The sequence below is a fragment of the Echiichthys vipera genome (genome assembly GCF_963691815.1).
Source record: "Echiichthys vipera genome assembly, chromosome: 11".
In the NCBI taxonomy this organism is placed as follows: Eukaryota; Metazoa; Chordata; class Actinopteri; order Perciformes; family Trachinidae; genus Echiichthys; species Echiichthys vipera.
In genome coordinates, this window is record NC_139836.1 from 28,542,109 (window position 1) to 28,556,131 (window position 14,023).

Here is a 14,023-nt window from a genome sequence, read left to right on the forward strand (position 1 = left end):
ATTTAGCTTAATCTAAACTTTTGTGTTTACAAACGTTAGCCATCTCACTCCTCTTTAGTTTAATCTGAATTTTTGACTTTACTTTAATAACGTTAGCTAACTCCCTTCTTTTTAGTCATTTAGTTTAATCTGAACTTCTGACTTTACTAACGTTAGTTAACTCCATCCTCTTTAGTCATTTATTTTAATCAGAATTTTTGACTTCACTAACGTTAGCTAACTCCCTCCTCTTTAGTCATTTAGTTTAATCTGAACTTTTGACTTTACTAACGTTAGCTAATTCCCTCCTCCTTAGTCACTTAGTTTAATCTGAATTTTTGACTTTACTTTGCTAACGTTAGCTAACTCCCTCCTCTTTAGTCATTTAGCTTAATCTAAACTTTTGTGTTTACAAACATTAGCCATCTCACTCCTCTTTAGTTCAATCAGAATTTTTGACTTTACTTTAATAACGTTAGCTAACTCCCTTCTTTTTAGTCATTTAGTTTAATCTGAACTTCTGACTTTACTTTACTAACGTTAGTTAACTCCCTCCTCTTTATTCATTTAGTTTAATCTGAATTTTTGACTTTACTTTACTAACGTTAGCTAACTCCCTCCTCTTTAGTCATTTAGTTTAATCTGAATTCATGACTTTACTTTACTTACATTAGCTAACGTCCTCCTCTTTAGTCATTTAGTTTAATCTGAACTTTTTACTTTACTAACGTTAGCTAACTCCCTCCTCTTTAGTCATTTACTTTAATCTGAACTTTTGACTTTACTTTACTAACGTTAGCTAACTCTCTCCTCTTTAGTCTATTTTCCTGCTTTGACTGTGTTTGTTAGACGCACCTTCGTTTCCATGGTTTCTCACGCTGGTTTCACTTCAAACTGCGCACAGCCAATGGGCGTATGAAACGTCATCACGTAGCATTAGGCTACGGCACAGCGTTCAAGGGAAATGTAGGAAGTACGGCCACAGGGAAAAATGACAGAGAACTTTAATCATTCATGTAATGCCTCATATTCTACATCACCGGCCAAAGTGGCTAGTAGGCTAAGTTATTATTAACACCTGCCAAAATGAATTTCAACCCGTATTTGGCGGGTGTTAATTTAGAACCCTGCTGATGACATATTAATATTTTTAGAAAACCCTTCTCAGTCTATACAACATCTTCTGTCAATCTGTGAGTATTTTGGAAACATTTCAGGTTTTTTAGACTGGTTGAAGCCTGCTCTTTTACATTTAAATGACACGGCTAAAGCTTCCGTTCTTCCGGGTTATATTCCCATTGTTTAAAAATTGAAATACTTAGGAATGGAAATATTTCCCTCTTTAATTCAGACTGTTCAGCATAACTTCTCACTAGCTCTAAGCAAAAGCTTGAGCCATATGGACCGATGGGTTGCTCTCCCAATTTCTTTTCAAGCCTGTATTTCTGTTGTTAAAATGAACATCTTGCCGAGAATAAATTTTGTCATCGCCATAATTCCACTCCCTCCTACTCCTGATTTTTGCAACAAACTTCTCCTTGCAGTTTCTAAATTTGTCTGGGAAAAAAAAACGACTGTGTCTAAAAATTCAACTCTTAAAAGGAAGAGGGAGGATGGTGGTCTCGCCGTTCTTAACTTAAAATTTTACTTTTGGTTGTTTGTGCTTAGACCCTTGCTGTCTTGGTATGACCTTCACACATCTGTTTCCTGGCGTGATTTGGAGGCCAGCATGGTCAGCCCTTGGATACATTTCTAAGAGACAATGTCAACTGCATTTCGGCACCTTTATTTCTCATCTCATATAAACATAGTTGGATAGCATTGTAATCTTTCCTGCAAGTGGCACACTTTTTTCCCCAATATTCAATAATAGAGCACTTCTGGTTGGCGGGAGACCTTTTGTGGCCCCCCCAATAGACAGATTGTGGTGTTTTTTTAAAAGTCAAGGTTTTCCTCTCTTTTTCCGATATTCAAAAATGCATTCAACTTTCCAGGCTCTTCCTTTTTTCTATATTTACAGCTTAGATCGGCACTCAAAGCATATGGTGTTCCGTGGCAGCGCAGTTTGCCAAATCATCCAGTTTTAGAGATATTTACAAAGCAGGCTAGACCTAAAGGGAAGTGTATCCAAACTGTACCAAGTCCTGTTGGTATCAGCGGCGGATGTGCTTTCATTGCAAAGTGGAAACGAGTTTGCCCAGGTATTACACAGGATTTTGATTGGGATGTTGCATGGTCCTTAATTCATGAGTCATCCCGCAACGTGTTTTCTCTCTGTACTGATAGTCCTCTCTGCAGTGGAGGTTTCGGGTTTCTTTGTTGGCTTTTGTGTAATAGACAGTGATTGGTTTATGGATTAGTGACCCACCAATTAGAGCTGCCTGGAATATGCACAGACATCTGCTCCTTCAGGAGAGGAATGTGAATCCACCTCTTGTGACAAACTTTTGTCAGATACAAGTAATGCAAAAATGCAATGGAAAATGCCTACCCCCCTCCAAGTACGGCCTCAGCGGCTGAACAACATAATTCAACATAATTAATAACCATGTTGCAAGTGCGCACAGCTGCACGCTATAAGTCTGCCGCATGTTAATGACACCGGCAATTTATTTCAGATTCTAATACTGAATTTGTGCAAGGAGACTGTTGGAACCTGTGCAGGTAGCTAGGCTAATGTTACTTACATGTTTAAGGTGGTAGGTAATGTTCGTCTAATGTTACCTACATGTTTTAAGGTGGTAGGTCATGTTTGTCTAACGTTACTTACATGTTCAAGGTAGTAGGTCATGTTCGTCGTGGATGAGTGATAGGCAAAGTTTTTCTTACAAAGTTTGCATGTGACCTTCTTGGGGTCATCCTTGTTCTTTTCAAAGTGATCCCATATTTTAGACGTCTTTCCTGACATGATTGCTATTAATTATTAACTGTCTAACCACAATGTCGAAGGGACCTGCCTTCCGTGTTAAAAAAAAAAGTGAGTGAGTGTCACGACTTCCCTCCAGCCATTTAGATCAGCCGCCAGTCACATAGATTTTTTATACTTTAAACATTGACACCAACTCTGTAAAAGTATGTTCCTCAAGCTCATGTTGTGATTAATTATGATCATTTTATTATCCAAATATTCTTATTTTGAAAGGCAACAGAAAAATTAAAAGCAAGGATTCAGAATTTCAAATATTTTACCAATTGATACTTACAGTCACTGTTTACATTCTGATGTGGATATAGAGGTATAAAAACATCACGATAAAGTGAGACCTTTGGCTTTCTGATATTGTTATTCCCAGTCATCACATGTAAAATTCCTAGTTTAAAAGACGTTCAACAATACACAAGGCTGATGACTGCAGCTGGCTCTTAGTATTGAGGAGCCTTCAGAGCGGAGGACGCTCACTGTTGGTCACGCAGCGTCCCACTTAGCTCCTGCATCTCTGGGACCAGTTGCTCCAGAGCAGTGACACCGTCCTGCAGCTCAGGGTGGATCTGACCTGTGGCCACATCTGTGTGCATTTGCTGGAACAAAGTAATGCAGAGGAGAAACATGAAACAATGATGTCAAACATTGAAGGGTCATTCATATTCCACTCAATAACAGTGGATGATTTCGATGTTATATGGTTAAAGTTATTTTTTGAGTCTACCTTTTATATTACTGTCTTAAGTAAGAATTGTGGCATGTTAATATTTCATATCATATATATTCATTTTTAAACATGGTAATAATAATCAGAATAAGGGACTGACAGGTCATTGTATTACACCATCTCTGCCAGAGTAACATAATGTAGTGGGTAATCTTCCCTTCTACTTTATGACACACAGAAGATTAACTATTTACTAGGCACACACATTAATTACATTATTTATCTAACCACAATGTCGAAGGGACCTTCTGTGTTAAAAAAAACAAAACACTGACAGTGAGTGAGTGTCACAACTTCCTGTATCTGGCCCTTCAAATTTAAAGTATTACTTTTAATTTATAACTAAAACTATAACTATTTACTAGGCACACACATTAATGACATAATTAATCATTGGGATTTAATAAATAATCCGTTCAATACACATTGACAATTAGTTATTGGTGAACTACGAAAAACAAACTAGATTTGCTGTTTGTTAAAATGCTGAGTGGCATGGCCTCAACATGTTGTTGCCTTTCATTCATTCAGACAGACAGTGCACTTTAGAGGCTGATATGAAGACACTAAAAAAACAAACCAAATGGCAATATTTCAAATTATTTTTAACAGATAAAACGTCTTTTTTAACCACATACTGCTCAAAATAACAGAGAACCTCTGCAGTAGCATGAGAAGAGTCCTTACACAGAAAACAAAGCACTAATGGGCTCCTTCCTTTTGGATTGACTTTGCTAATCCACTTGAATGGACTTTACTATGAGAGGAGCTGGTACAGGGGCCAGTAGGTAAGTCTTTAAAACACTCTTTTAATAAACTCTGGGTTCACTAACTACGTTGTTGCTGCTTCGTTTTCTGTGTAAGGACTCTTCTCATGCTACTGCAGAGGTTTGGTGTTATTTTGAGCAGTATTAGTGGTTAAAAAAGACGTTTTAATTCCTTCACCGTGCTGCCCCGAGCTAATCAGTGTTAGCCATGTCGGGCTGTTAGCGACTCTACTGGATTTCTCCATTAATAGTTGTTACACAAAAAAAAACTGTCTTGATGGCTTATTTGATGAGTGTATTTGCCGTAAAAAACCATGGGATGATTTTACGTTGGAATTTCACTTTAAAGACACTGATGCATGAACACAGCAGTAAAAGGCAGTGATGTCCTGACAGTGACAGAGCGGAGGAATACTGTACCTTAGCTTTGGTGGCCAGGCTCTTGAGGCTGAGGCGGGTGGAGGAGAGCATCTGAAGAGCTTCTGTTGGATTACTCTTGGTCTTCGAGCAGCTGATGGTCACTGAGACACACAGAGAAACATTCAGAGACTGGATCATGTCTGTTTGATTACATGATTTAGTCACTCTTTTGTTTGGTCCTGGATTCAAAGTCAGTATGTATATCTACACTGTAAAATCCTTTTTAAAGAAAAAAAGGAAACTGAATGTGTCCTTGTACTGCTCACTCTCCAGAATATGATCATTTCTGACCTTACTGCCCCCCATAGGTGGAACTTAATACATTTACTCAAGATCAGTATCAAGAGATTTCCTGTCACTCATTGGCGAAAACACAAAGTGATACAGATTCATCAATATATTGATATTAGGGGTGGAACGTTTCACAAAATCCACTGTTCGGCTTTTCGTTTTGGTTCGGTTGTTTTTTTCTATTTCTATTCTATTTCTATTTCTTTTGGATTCTAAAAATACCATGTATCAGATCTATAGCCTAATAATTAGATTATTTTATTAATCAGATATTCTTAAGGACATGTCATACAATCATGCAGAAACTGAAACAATGAGGCAGCTTGTTCAGGGATTACTGTAACAATCTTAAATGAAATTGAAGTGAAATTTTGAAACAGTAGGAGACACATTGCTGCATTTACGCGTTTATATATTTATTTGGCAAAAGGGTAAACACTTATACATTATCAAATCTTAGAAAAAATGAAGAAAATAGGTTTTCTTTCACTAAAATACGCACAAACGGCAATCACTGAACTGACTGAATAAAGGCTACATCAGGGCTATTCAAGTAATGTGGGATTGGGGCCGGTTGATGAAAATGATCTAAAATGAGGGGCCGTAAAAATATGAGCATCACATTAATGGATATTGTAAAACAATGCAGAGACATAGGAGTACATATATTGTCTTTATTTTATCAATGTAAATAGTAGTCATAGGCCTCAAAGCAACAAGCTTGTCAAAAACAATCCTTGTTAAATGAACAAACCTTCGAACCAGATGCTTTCACTCAATTATTGGACTAAAGTAAAGTTTGAGTCTCTTGTCCTTTACTTGAGTATTTTCTCTCCATGCTACCTTATACTTCTACTCCTCTACAAATCAGTGGAAATATTCTACTTTTTACTCCACTACATTTATCTGATTACTTTCGTAACTAGTTACTTTACCAGGCTGACAAGTACATATGAAACATTAGTTTATTCATCAAAAACTGGACTGACAAAAATCATGCTACTCTGCATTTATGTTACATTTTTATCAACTTCTCCTCTTTACACGCAGATATGGCTGCAGAGTAAACTCAGGCAGAGACAGAAACAAAAACTTCTCTGTCCGTTCTCTGGTAAACTGGTGGTTTTCTGTGTCAACTTTTCTTTTTTTCAGAGTAGAAAGAGAAATTGATGTGGTGATTTAACCACAGATTTAACCAGACAGAAACGAACAAACAGAGGGGAGCTTAGCGGGCTGTTGCCAAGAGGATTCAGAAACCCACGTAGAGAAGCAGGGGCGTGCGTAGCAGGGGCGTGCATAGCGGGAGCGTGCGTAGCGTTGTGGCCGTTAGCCTACAGGGAGAGCATGGAGCAAGTCTCCAAGCGCCGGGATTTGACACACAGACGTAGCACTGAGACGGATACGAGAGAGGACAGCAGTCATGAAGGCTTACGCTACGTTGCATCTCCATAAACTGAAGGGTAAACACGTGTACCGAACCGTGACATGCGTACTGAACGGGGCGGATTTAAAAAAAAAAAAACGTTCCACCCCTAATTGATATATGCTAAGCTAAGCTTAAATTGGCTGATCATTTATGAAATGCTTATGTATTGGTTGAGCTCTACTGAGTTTGTATTTATGACAGACTGTTAAAGGTTAAAGTACAAAAACCTTTTAAGTAGTTATACCTTTGCTTAAAAATCTAGATAATCCCTACACTTAGAGTTTCAGTAATAGTGACTGTGCAGTATACAGCCCCACTCAAATATGTTGGTACCCTTCCATTAAAAAAAAGAAAACCCACAATGATTACTGAAATAACTTGAAACTGACAAAAGTAATAATCAATGTTTTGCTCTTAGCCATTCTTGGGGTTTTTAGCTGTGTGATTTGGGTCATTATCCTGATGGAGGAGCAATGACCTGCGAGTGAGACCAAGCTTTCTGACACTGGCCACACATTTCACCTTGACAGTCTTGGGATTTCATTGCACCCTGCACAGATTCAAGACACAAGCAAAGCAGCCCCAGAAAAGAAACAATGCTCCACTTTGGTCTCATCTGCAGTGATGGCAAGTAACGAAGTACAAATACTTCGTTACTGTATTCAATTCATTCATCAATTCATCTTCAACCGCTTATCCCGGGGTCGGGGTCGCGGGGGTGCTGGAGCCGATCCCAGCTGACATCGGGCGTGAGGCGGGGTACACCCTGGACAGGACGCCAGTCTATCACAGGGCACATAGAGACGAACAGAGACAGACAACCATTCACACTTACGGGCAATTTTAGACTCATCAATTAACCTAGCACGTGCATGTCTTTGGACTGTGGGAGGAAACCGGAGTACCCGGAGAAAACCCACGCAGACACGGGGAGAACATGCAAACTCCGCACAGAAAGGCCGAGGTCGGGATGCGAACCTGTGACCTTCTTGCTGTGAGGCGACAGTGCTAACCACTACACCACCGTGTAGCCCTTCGTTACTGTACTTAAGTATAATTTTCAGGTAATTTGTACTTTTAGAAGTATTTATTATTCTGACAACTTTTTACTTTTACTCAGTAAATTTTTAACACGATTATCGTTACTTTCTACTCCTTACATTTCCCAAAAAGGCTTGTTACTCTTAAAAACAAACAAAAACATTTCTTCTTTTTTTGCTGCTGTGTTGATGCACGCCAGCCTGTAGCCTGTGTTTGCTACAGGCTCCTGCCTGCCATCTTGAGAGAGGCATGACAGAGACACGGCTGTCTGTCGGTCAGTAAATCAGATTGATGATTTTTAGACCCAGGAGGGCTAAGCTATGTTCCAAAAGCTTTGAAAACCTTCTTCTCTTGAAGTTGAACAAACAATTTTGGTACATTAGTTTTCCCTGCCTTCACATTAGACTCGCATAGAGGGATGGGGTGATGTAGTATAGAGATGAAGATGGGGGTCTAGTATGTGTTATAGTAGTAGTATTGTTGCCTGATGTGCAATACAAAAGGTTGATTAACAGTTGGACCTACGAGTAAAATTTGTAACACCACAGTTTAGAAGCCAGTCCTGGTCCAAAATGTAATGTTCAGAAGTGTGATGTGTGAACCTGACATGTACAATACAAATGCCTACAATTGACTGTGTTATAGTACATTAGGATACATCTTGTGTTTGTTCAAACAATGACATTGATTAAATGGATTCCATATAAATGATCGTGTGGTTATTAGCTTTGCAGTGAATCGTGCAATAGAAATACTTTTTACTTTTTATAATACTTTTGAATAAATTTCAGAGCCCGTACTTTTTACTTTTACTTGAATGAATATTTGGATCAGTACTTTCACTTTTCCTTAAGTTGTTTTTTATACAGGTAGTTTTACTTCTACTCAAGTAAAGAATTTGGGTACTTTTGCCATCTCTGCTCATCTGTCCAAAGGACATTATCCCAGAAGCTTTGTGGCTTGTCAATGTGCAATTTTTTTTTATGAATTGCTTTCAACAGTGGGGTACTCCTCGCTTGATGTCAAAGTTTTAACTGAGCTGGGACACTACAACTTAGGGAAAAACTGATTTCAATGCACCGATCCAGCTTTTTCCGATCCAATCCGATACTGATACGATACCTGGGCTGAGCGTATTGGCCGATACCTGATACTGATCCAATCCTACTTTTAAATCAATTAACCTTATACCTGTCAATTTGAGTGAAGGCATCAGGCTTGACATAAACATTTAACCTTGTTAAAAAAAAGGTTACAAATTAAAACAGATATAAATGTACTTAAAATTATTTATTAATAAATAAAGTGTACATTAGCAGCAAAAAGAAATAACACTTCCATGTAAAGTGCACTGCAAACAGATATTTTTATAAATGTAATATAAAATAAAGCAGCTTCCTGAAACCACAATGGCTTAATTAACTTGCTGTGTATGATATTAATAAAATAGAAATGGCTGGATCAGCCTCATTCATCCGATACCTGATCCTGCTAATTAGTCAATATAGGAGCTGATATCTGATCCGGGTATCAGATCGGTGCATCTCTACTACAAACCGTAAATACAGTCAAGGACTGACGGGGAACAAAGGGGACCAGGGTACATTTCAAGACAAGCCACAGCTGGGGAGGGCAACATGATTTTGTTTAATGGATTAGAACTCAAACTATCAAATAATCGACTGACAGTATAATAGTGCACATTTCTGTACTCCTTGTTAGATGCTAAAATGCATTTCATTGGTTCAGTAGTTGTACTCTGTGCAATGACAATAACGTTGAATCTAATCTAAACCAAATCGACCAGATAAAAATCAAAGAGAGAGAGAACAGAAGTAGTGTAACCCCAAGTGGAGATGCATCGTGTGAGGGTAAGACAAACTTGTCAAACTGAAGGTTAATTTGTTCAAATGTGTATTTAAAATGCAGACGATGTAGCGGTGCAGATACAGAGTGCACCATGGGAAATACATCCTGAACATACTTCATTATCATTAAGCTTTTGATTATTTTATTTGTTTATAAAATTGTTTAAAGTTTCCAGAACTGGAAGGACTTCCGGGGTCACGGAGCGAGATGGCAGCGTAGAGTAGAGCTCCTGAGTCGATTAAAGAAAAACTACCCCCTCAACTATGAAAGAATAGAGAATTCAATTTTAACACTAACACGAAATGAGTGGGGGACGAAAACAGAGAAGTATACGTAAAAAAATGACATCCAAAGACCAAGAAGACGATTTTGAAGACGAGTTAGCCGACGACGGGAACAGCGACCCTAAACAACAACTCGGCTCGGTGCTAGACGGCCTCGCGAGTTTAACGAAGGAAATACGAAACCTCAGGAGGGAAATGAAAGAGGACCTCTCAAAATTCAAAGAAGAATTTAAAGAGGAGATGAGGAGAGAGTTCGCTGGCTTCACAGAGGAAACAAACCGCAAAATGGCAGAAAACATCGCGGAAATACAACAGCAGCGAAAAGATATCAGTGAGACACAGGAGCATATTTCAGAGCTGGAGGAGTGGAACACGGACGCTAAAAAGGCCATTATTACGCTACTAAAACAACAAACAAAACTACAAGAAAAGTTGACCGAGGTTGAAGGACACGGAAGACGATGCAACCTAAGAATTTATAATGTAGCCGAACAGGATAATGAATCAGTGCCAGAGCTAGTGGACGGGCTCCTCCGCCGGGAGCTCGGGATACCGGAGGGAACTGAACTACACATACAGCGGGCACACAGAAGCCTGGGGAAGAAACCACCACCGGGAGCAACCCCGAGGTCCATAGTGGTCAACTTCTTGAAATACGAGACCAAGGAAAACATCCTGACCAGAGCCTGGAAAGAGAAAATACAAATCGATGGGAGACAGATATTTTTTGACCACGACTACCCCACAGAGGTGATGAAAAAACGTAAATCCTACTCGGAGATTAAAAAGACTCTAAAAAACAAAAAGATCCGCTTCCAAACTCCGATGAGCAAGATTAGGATCCACTGGCCGGAGGGTCCCAAGATCTACAACAGCGCGGAAGAAGCAGCGAAGGACATGAGGAACAGAGGGCTGGAGGTGCTGGAGGGCCGCGGCAGCGACCCCCCGCTGGAGGAACGCATCCTGAGGTCCTCCACATGGCAGCGCGCTGGAAGGAACCCGGGGATAAATGGGGGAGACACCGCCACGGAGGAACGCCGAGAAGCTGGGAGCCGAGCGAGGGAAAGGCTACAAATATTTAGGAAATAAACAACGGATAATAATTTAAAAAAAAAAGAAAAAAAAAAAAAAAAAAAGAGAGAAACAGAAGACCGATGAATGCAAACTCAGTTGAATTTGTGCGGGAGGGGGAGAGAACCCACAGGAAACCCAGGACAATAAAATGTCTCCTATTTTTGAGTTAAGGCCTCCACAGCAGCTGGAAGGGTTACATTGAAACAGACTCTAAATGGGAAGTTTCACCAACCCCCCCCCCCCCCCCTCTACCAGAAATACAAGACTTCTCTAATGTAACAAAAGAATCGACAAGAAGACCCATTGAATTGTTGGACTCATCTAGTAAGATAGGAAGAACCTTTCCAGGTAGACTCCAACTCACTGGGGGGGCCCTTCGGACACCAAAGGCTATCCCTCACTCCCACCAACAGGGAGACAGGGCCTATGGGGAATATGGTCCTTTTTTGTTTGGAAGTTCAGCTCCAGGTTCTGTGTTTGTTCTTATTATGTTCGTAAGGAAATGAGGGTTAATAATATTGCAGTGGAAGGATCACGTATCACAGCAAGAGACAAAAACTATGCAACACAATGATATTAAGGTGGTGTCACTAAATATTAATGGCCTGAACAATAAAAGAAAAAGAGGTAAAGCTTTAACTAAGTTTAGAAAAGAAAAGATGCAGATTATTTTCCTACAGGAGACACACCTGACACGAGAGGAGCACGAAAAGTTTAAAAAATTAGGATACAGAAATTAATTTGCCAGCTCCTTTGGCCAAAATCATAAGAGAGGTGTGGCAATACTGATTGTTAACACGATAAAGTTTGAATTGATCAAGGAAGTTGTTGATAAGGAGGGAAGGTATATCATGATTAAAGGGAAATTAGAAAACCAACTGGTGACACTATTCAGCGTGTACGCCCCTCCGGAAAGCGGGAAAGCTTTCTTTCAGAAAATATTTGACCTCATAAATTTGGAAACGGAAGGGACATTGATATGCGGCGGGGACTTCAACGTGGTGTTAAACTACAGGCTGGACACAACAAGTCTAAAGAGAAATAAAAAACAAGTTAATAGATTTATGAAGGCGATGTTGCCAGAAATGAACATGTTAGATGTATGGAGAGAACTCCACCCAGTTGAACGGGATTATACTCACTACTCGGCCCCCCACGCAATGTACTCTAGAATTGATTATTTTCTAATGAACAAAGGAGATATATATAAAGTGAAAGAATGCAGGATTGGAGTAACTGATATATCAGACCACAGTGCAGTTTACCTAGAAATCAACCTGAATAGCAAAAGGAGAAATACAGTATGGAGACTTAACGAAGGTATACTGAACAACAAGGGATTAGTTGAAGAATTAAAAGGGGAAATAATTAGATATAGGGAGGAAAACGATAATGGGGAAGTAGATCCAACAATCTTGTGGGATGCCCTTAAAGCTGTAATAAGAGGGAGGCTGATTTCACACACAGCTTATGCCAAAAAAACCAGACTGGAAACGTACCAGAAACAAATTGAAGAACTAAGTGAATTGGAACGCCATCACAAGCAGACAAAAGACTCGAAAACACTTAATCGGATAAAAGAAGTCAGGAAAAAAATAGACGACATCCTGTTGGAAGAGGTGGAAAGGAAAGCTAGGTATACAAAACAAACTTACTATGAGGGAGGTTCTAAAGCCACAAAAAATACTGCGAGACAGATAAGGAAACAACAAACACTAAACCATATATATAAAATAAGAGATCCTAAGACCAATAAAAACCTATATGAACCAGAAGAACTAGAACAAATATTTGTGGATTACTATAGTACATTATATGCACAGCCAACCTCAGTGGGTGAAGAAGACTTAGGAAAGTTCTTAGATCAGTTAGATCTGCCAAGAATAGGTACAAAGCAGAATGAGATGTTGACCTCCAAAATAAAAGCAGAAGAGATTGAAAAGGCAATTAGTCGGGCAAAATCAGGGAAATCACCAGGAGCTGATGGACTGGGTGCCTCCTTTTATAAAACATTTAAAGGGGAATTAACCCCACTATTATGCAACTCATTTAACTATAGTCTCGAAAAAGGCAAACTCCCTCCCTCATGGAAAGAAGCTATTATCACTGTTATCCCAAAGGAAGGTAAAGATAAAGAGTATTGCTGTAATTACAGACCAATATCATTACTAAATATAGATTATAAACTCTACACCTCCATCATAGCCAAGAGATTAGAGACATTTATGCAGGACCTGATTGATGAGGATCAGACTGGCTTCATTAAAGAGAGGCAAACACAAGATAATATAAGAAGGACTCTACATGTCATTGAGAAGGTACAAAAGGAGGGAGATAGTGTAATTTTGGTAAGTATAGATGCGGAAAAGGCGTTTGACAGTGTGAATTGGGCATTTTTATATAAGGTCTTGGAAAAATTTGGATTTAATGAGGACTCTGTAAACTGCATTAAGTCAATATATCAGGAACCAATGGCGAGGATCAGAATAAATGGTAGTTTGACATAGCGATTCATACTGGAAAAGGGAACGAGGCAGGGCTGTTGCCTCTCACCAAGTCTCTTTGCGCTGTTTGTCGAACCATTAGCTCAGATGATTAGGCAGGAGGGAGAAATTAAAGGGGTGACAATAGGACAGGAAGAGCACAAGATAGGGCTTTTTGCCGATGATATATTAATTTTCCTAAAACAACCCAATGAAAGTTTTCCAAAAACTATGGAACTATTAGAGAACTATGGACTCTACTCAGGATACAAAATTAACGTCACAAAAACACAAATTCTGTCAATAAACTATTCTCCATCCCAAGAGTTAAAGGACACATATAAGCTCAAGTGGAATGGCAAGTCAATAAAGTACCTAGGGGTAAATATCACAAAAGGACTGGACAAACTGTACGATGCGAACTACACAAAAATAAGTCAAGAAATTAGGAGAGACTTGGAGAGATGGTCAATGACCAACTTTGATTTCGGCTCAAGGATAGAGATAGTTAAGATGAATATCCTACCAAGGCTTCTGTATCTGTTTCAGTCACTACCAGTGATTATCCCACAAAAACAGTTTATTGAATGGGATAGGTGGATATCGAGATTTATATGGGGAGGAAAGAAACCCAGGATCAGATACAAAACTCTGCAGCTGCCAAAGGGCAAAGGAGGCCTGGCCTTACCCAGCCTTAGGGAATATTACTACGCCGCACAAATAAGACCTCTGATATACT

General features: G+C 39.3%; 1 protein-coding gene across 1 annotated transcript in view; it reads right to left on the reverse strand.

The window, feature by feature from the left end:
* Window positions 1-3,191: 3,191 nt before the first annotated feature.
* Window positions 3,192-14,023, reverse strand: part of ttc27 (tetratricopeptide repeat domain 27) — a 110,304-nt gene continuing 99,472 nt past the window's right edge. Inside the window, exons 19-20 of the mRNA XM_083922380.1 lie at window positions 4,817-4,917; window positions 3,192-3,498 (exon numbers count right to left, since the gene is read on the reverse strand). Coding sequence (XP_083778506.1) covers window positions 3,376-3,498; window positions 4,817-4,917 — 224 coding nt within the window. The 3' untranslated portion in view covers window positions 3,192-3,375. The remainder of the gene's footprint in view (window positions 3,499-4,816; window positions 4,918-14,023) is intronic.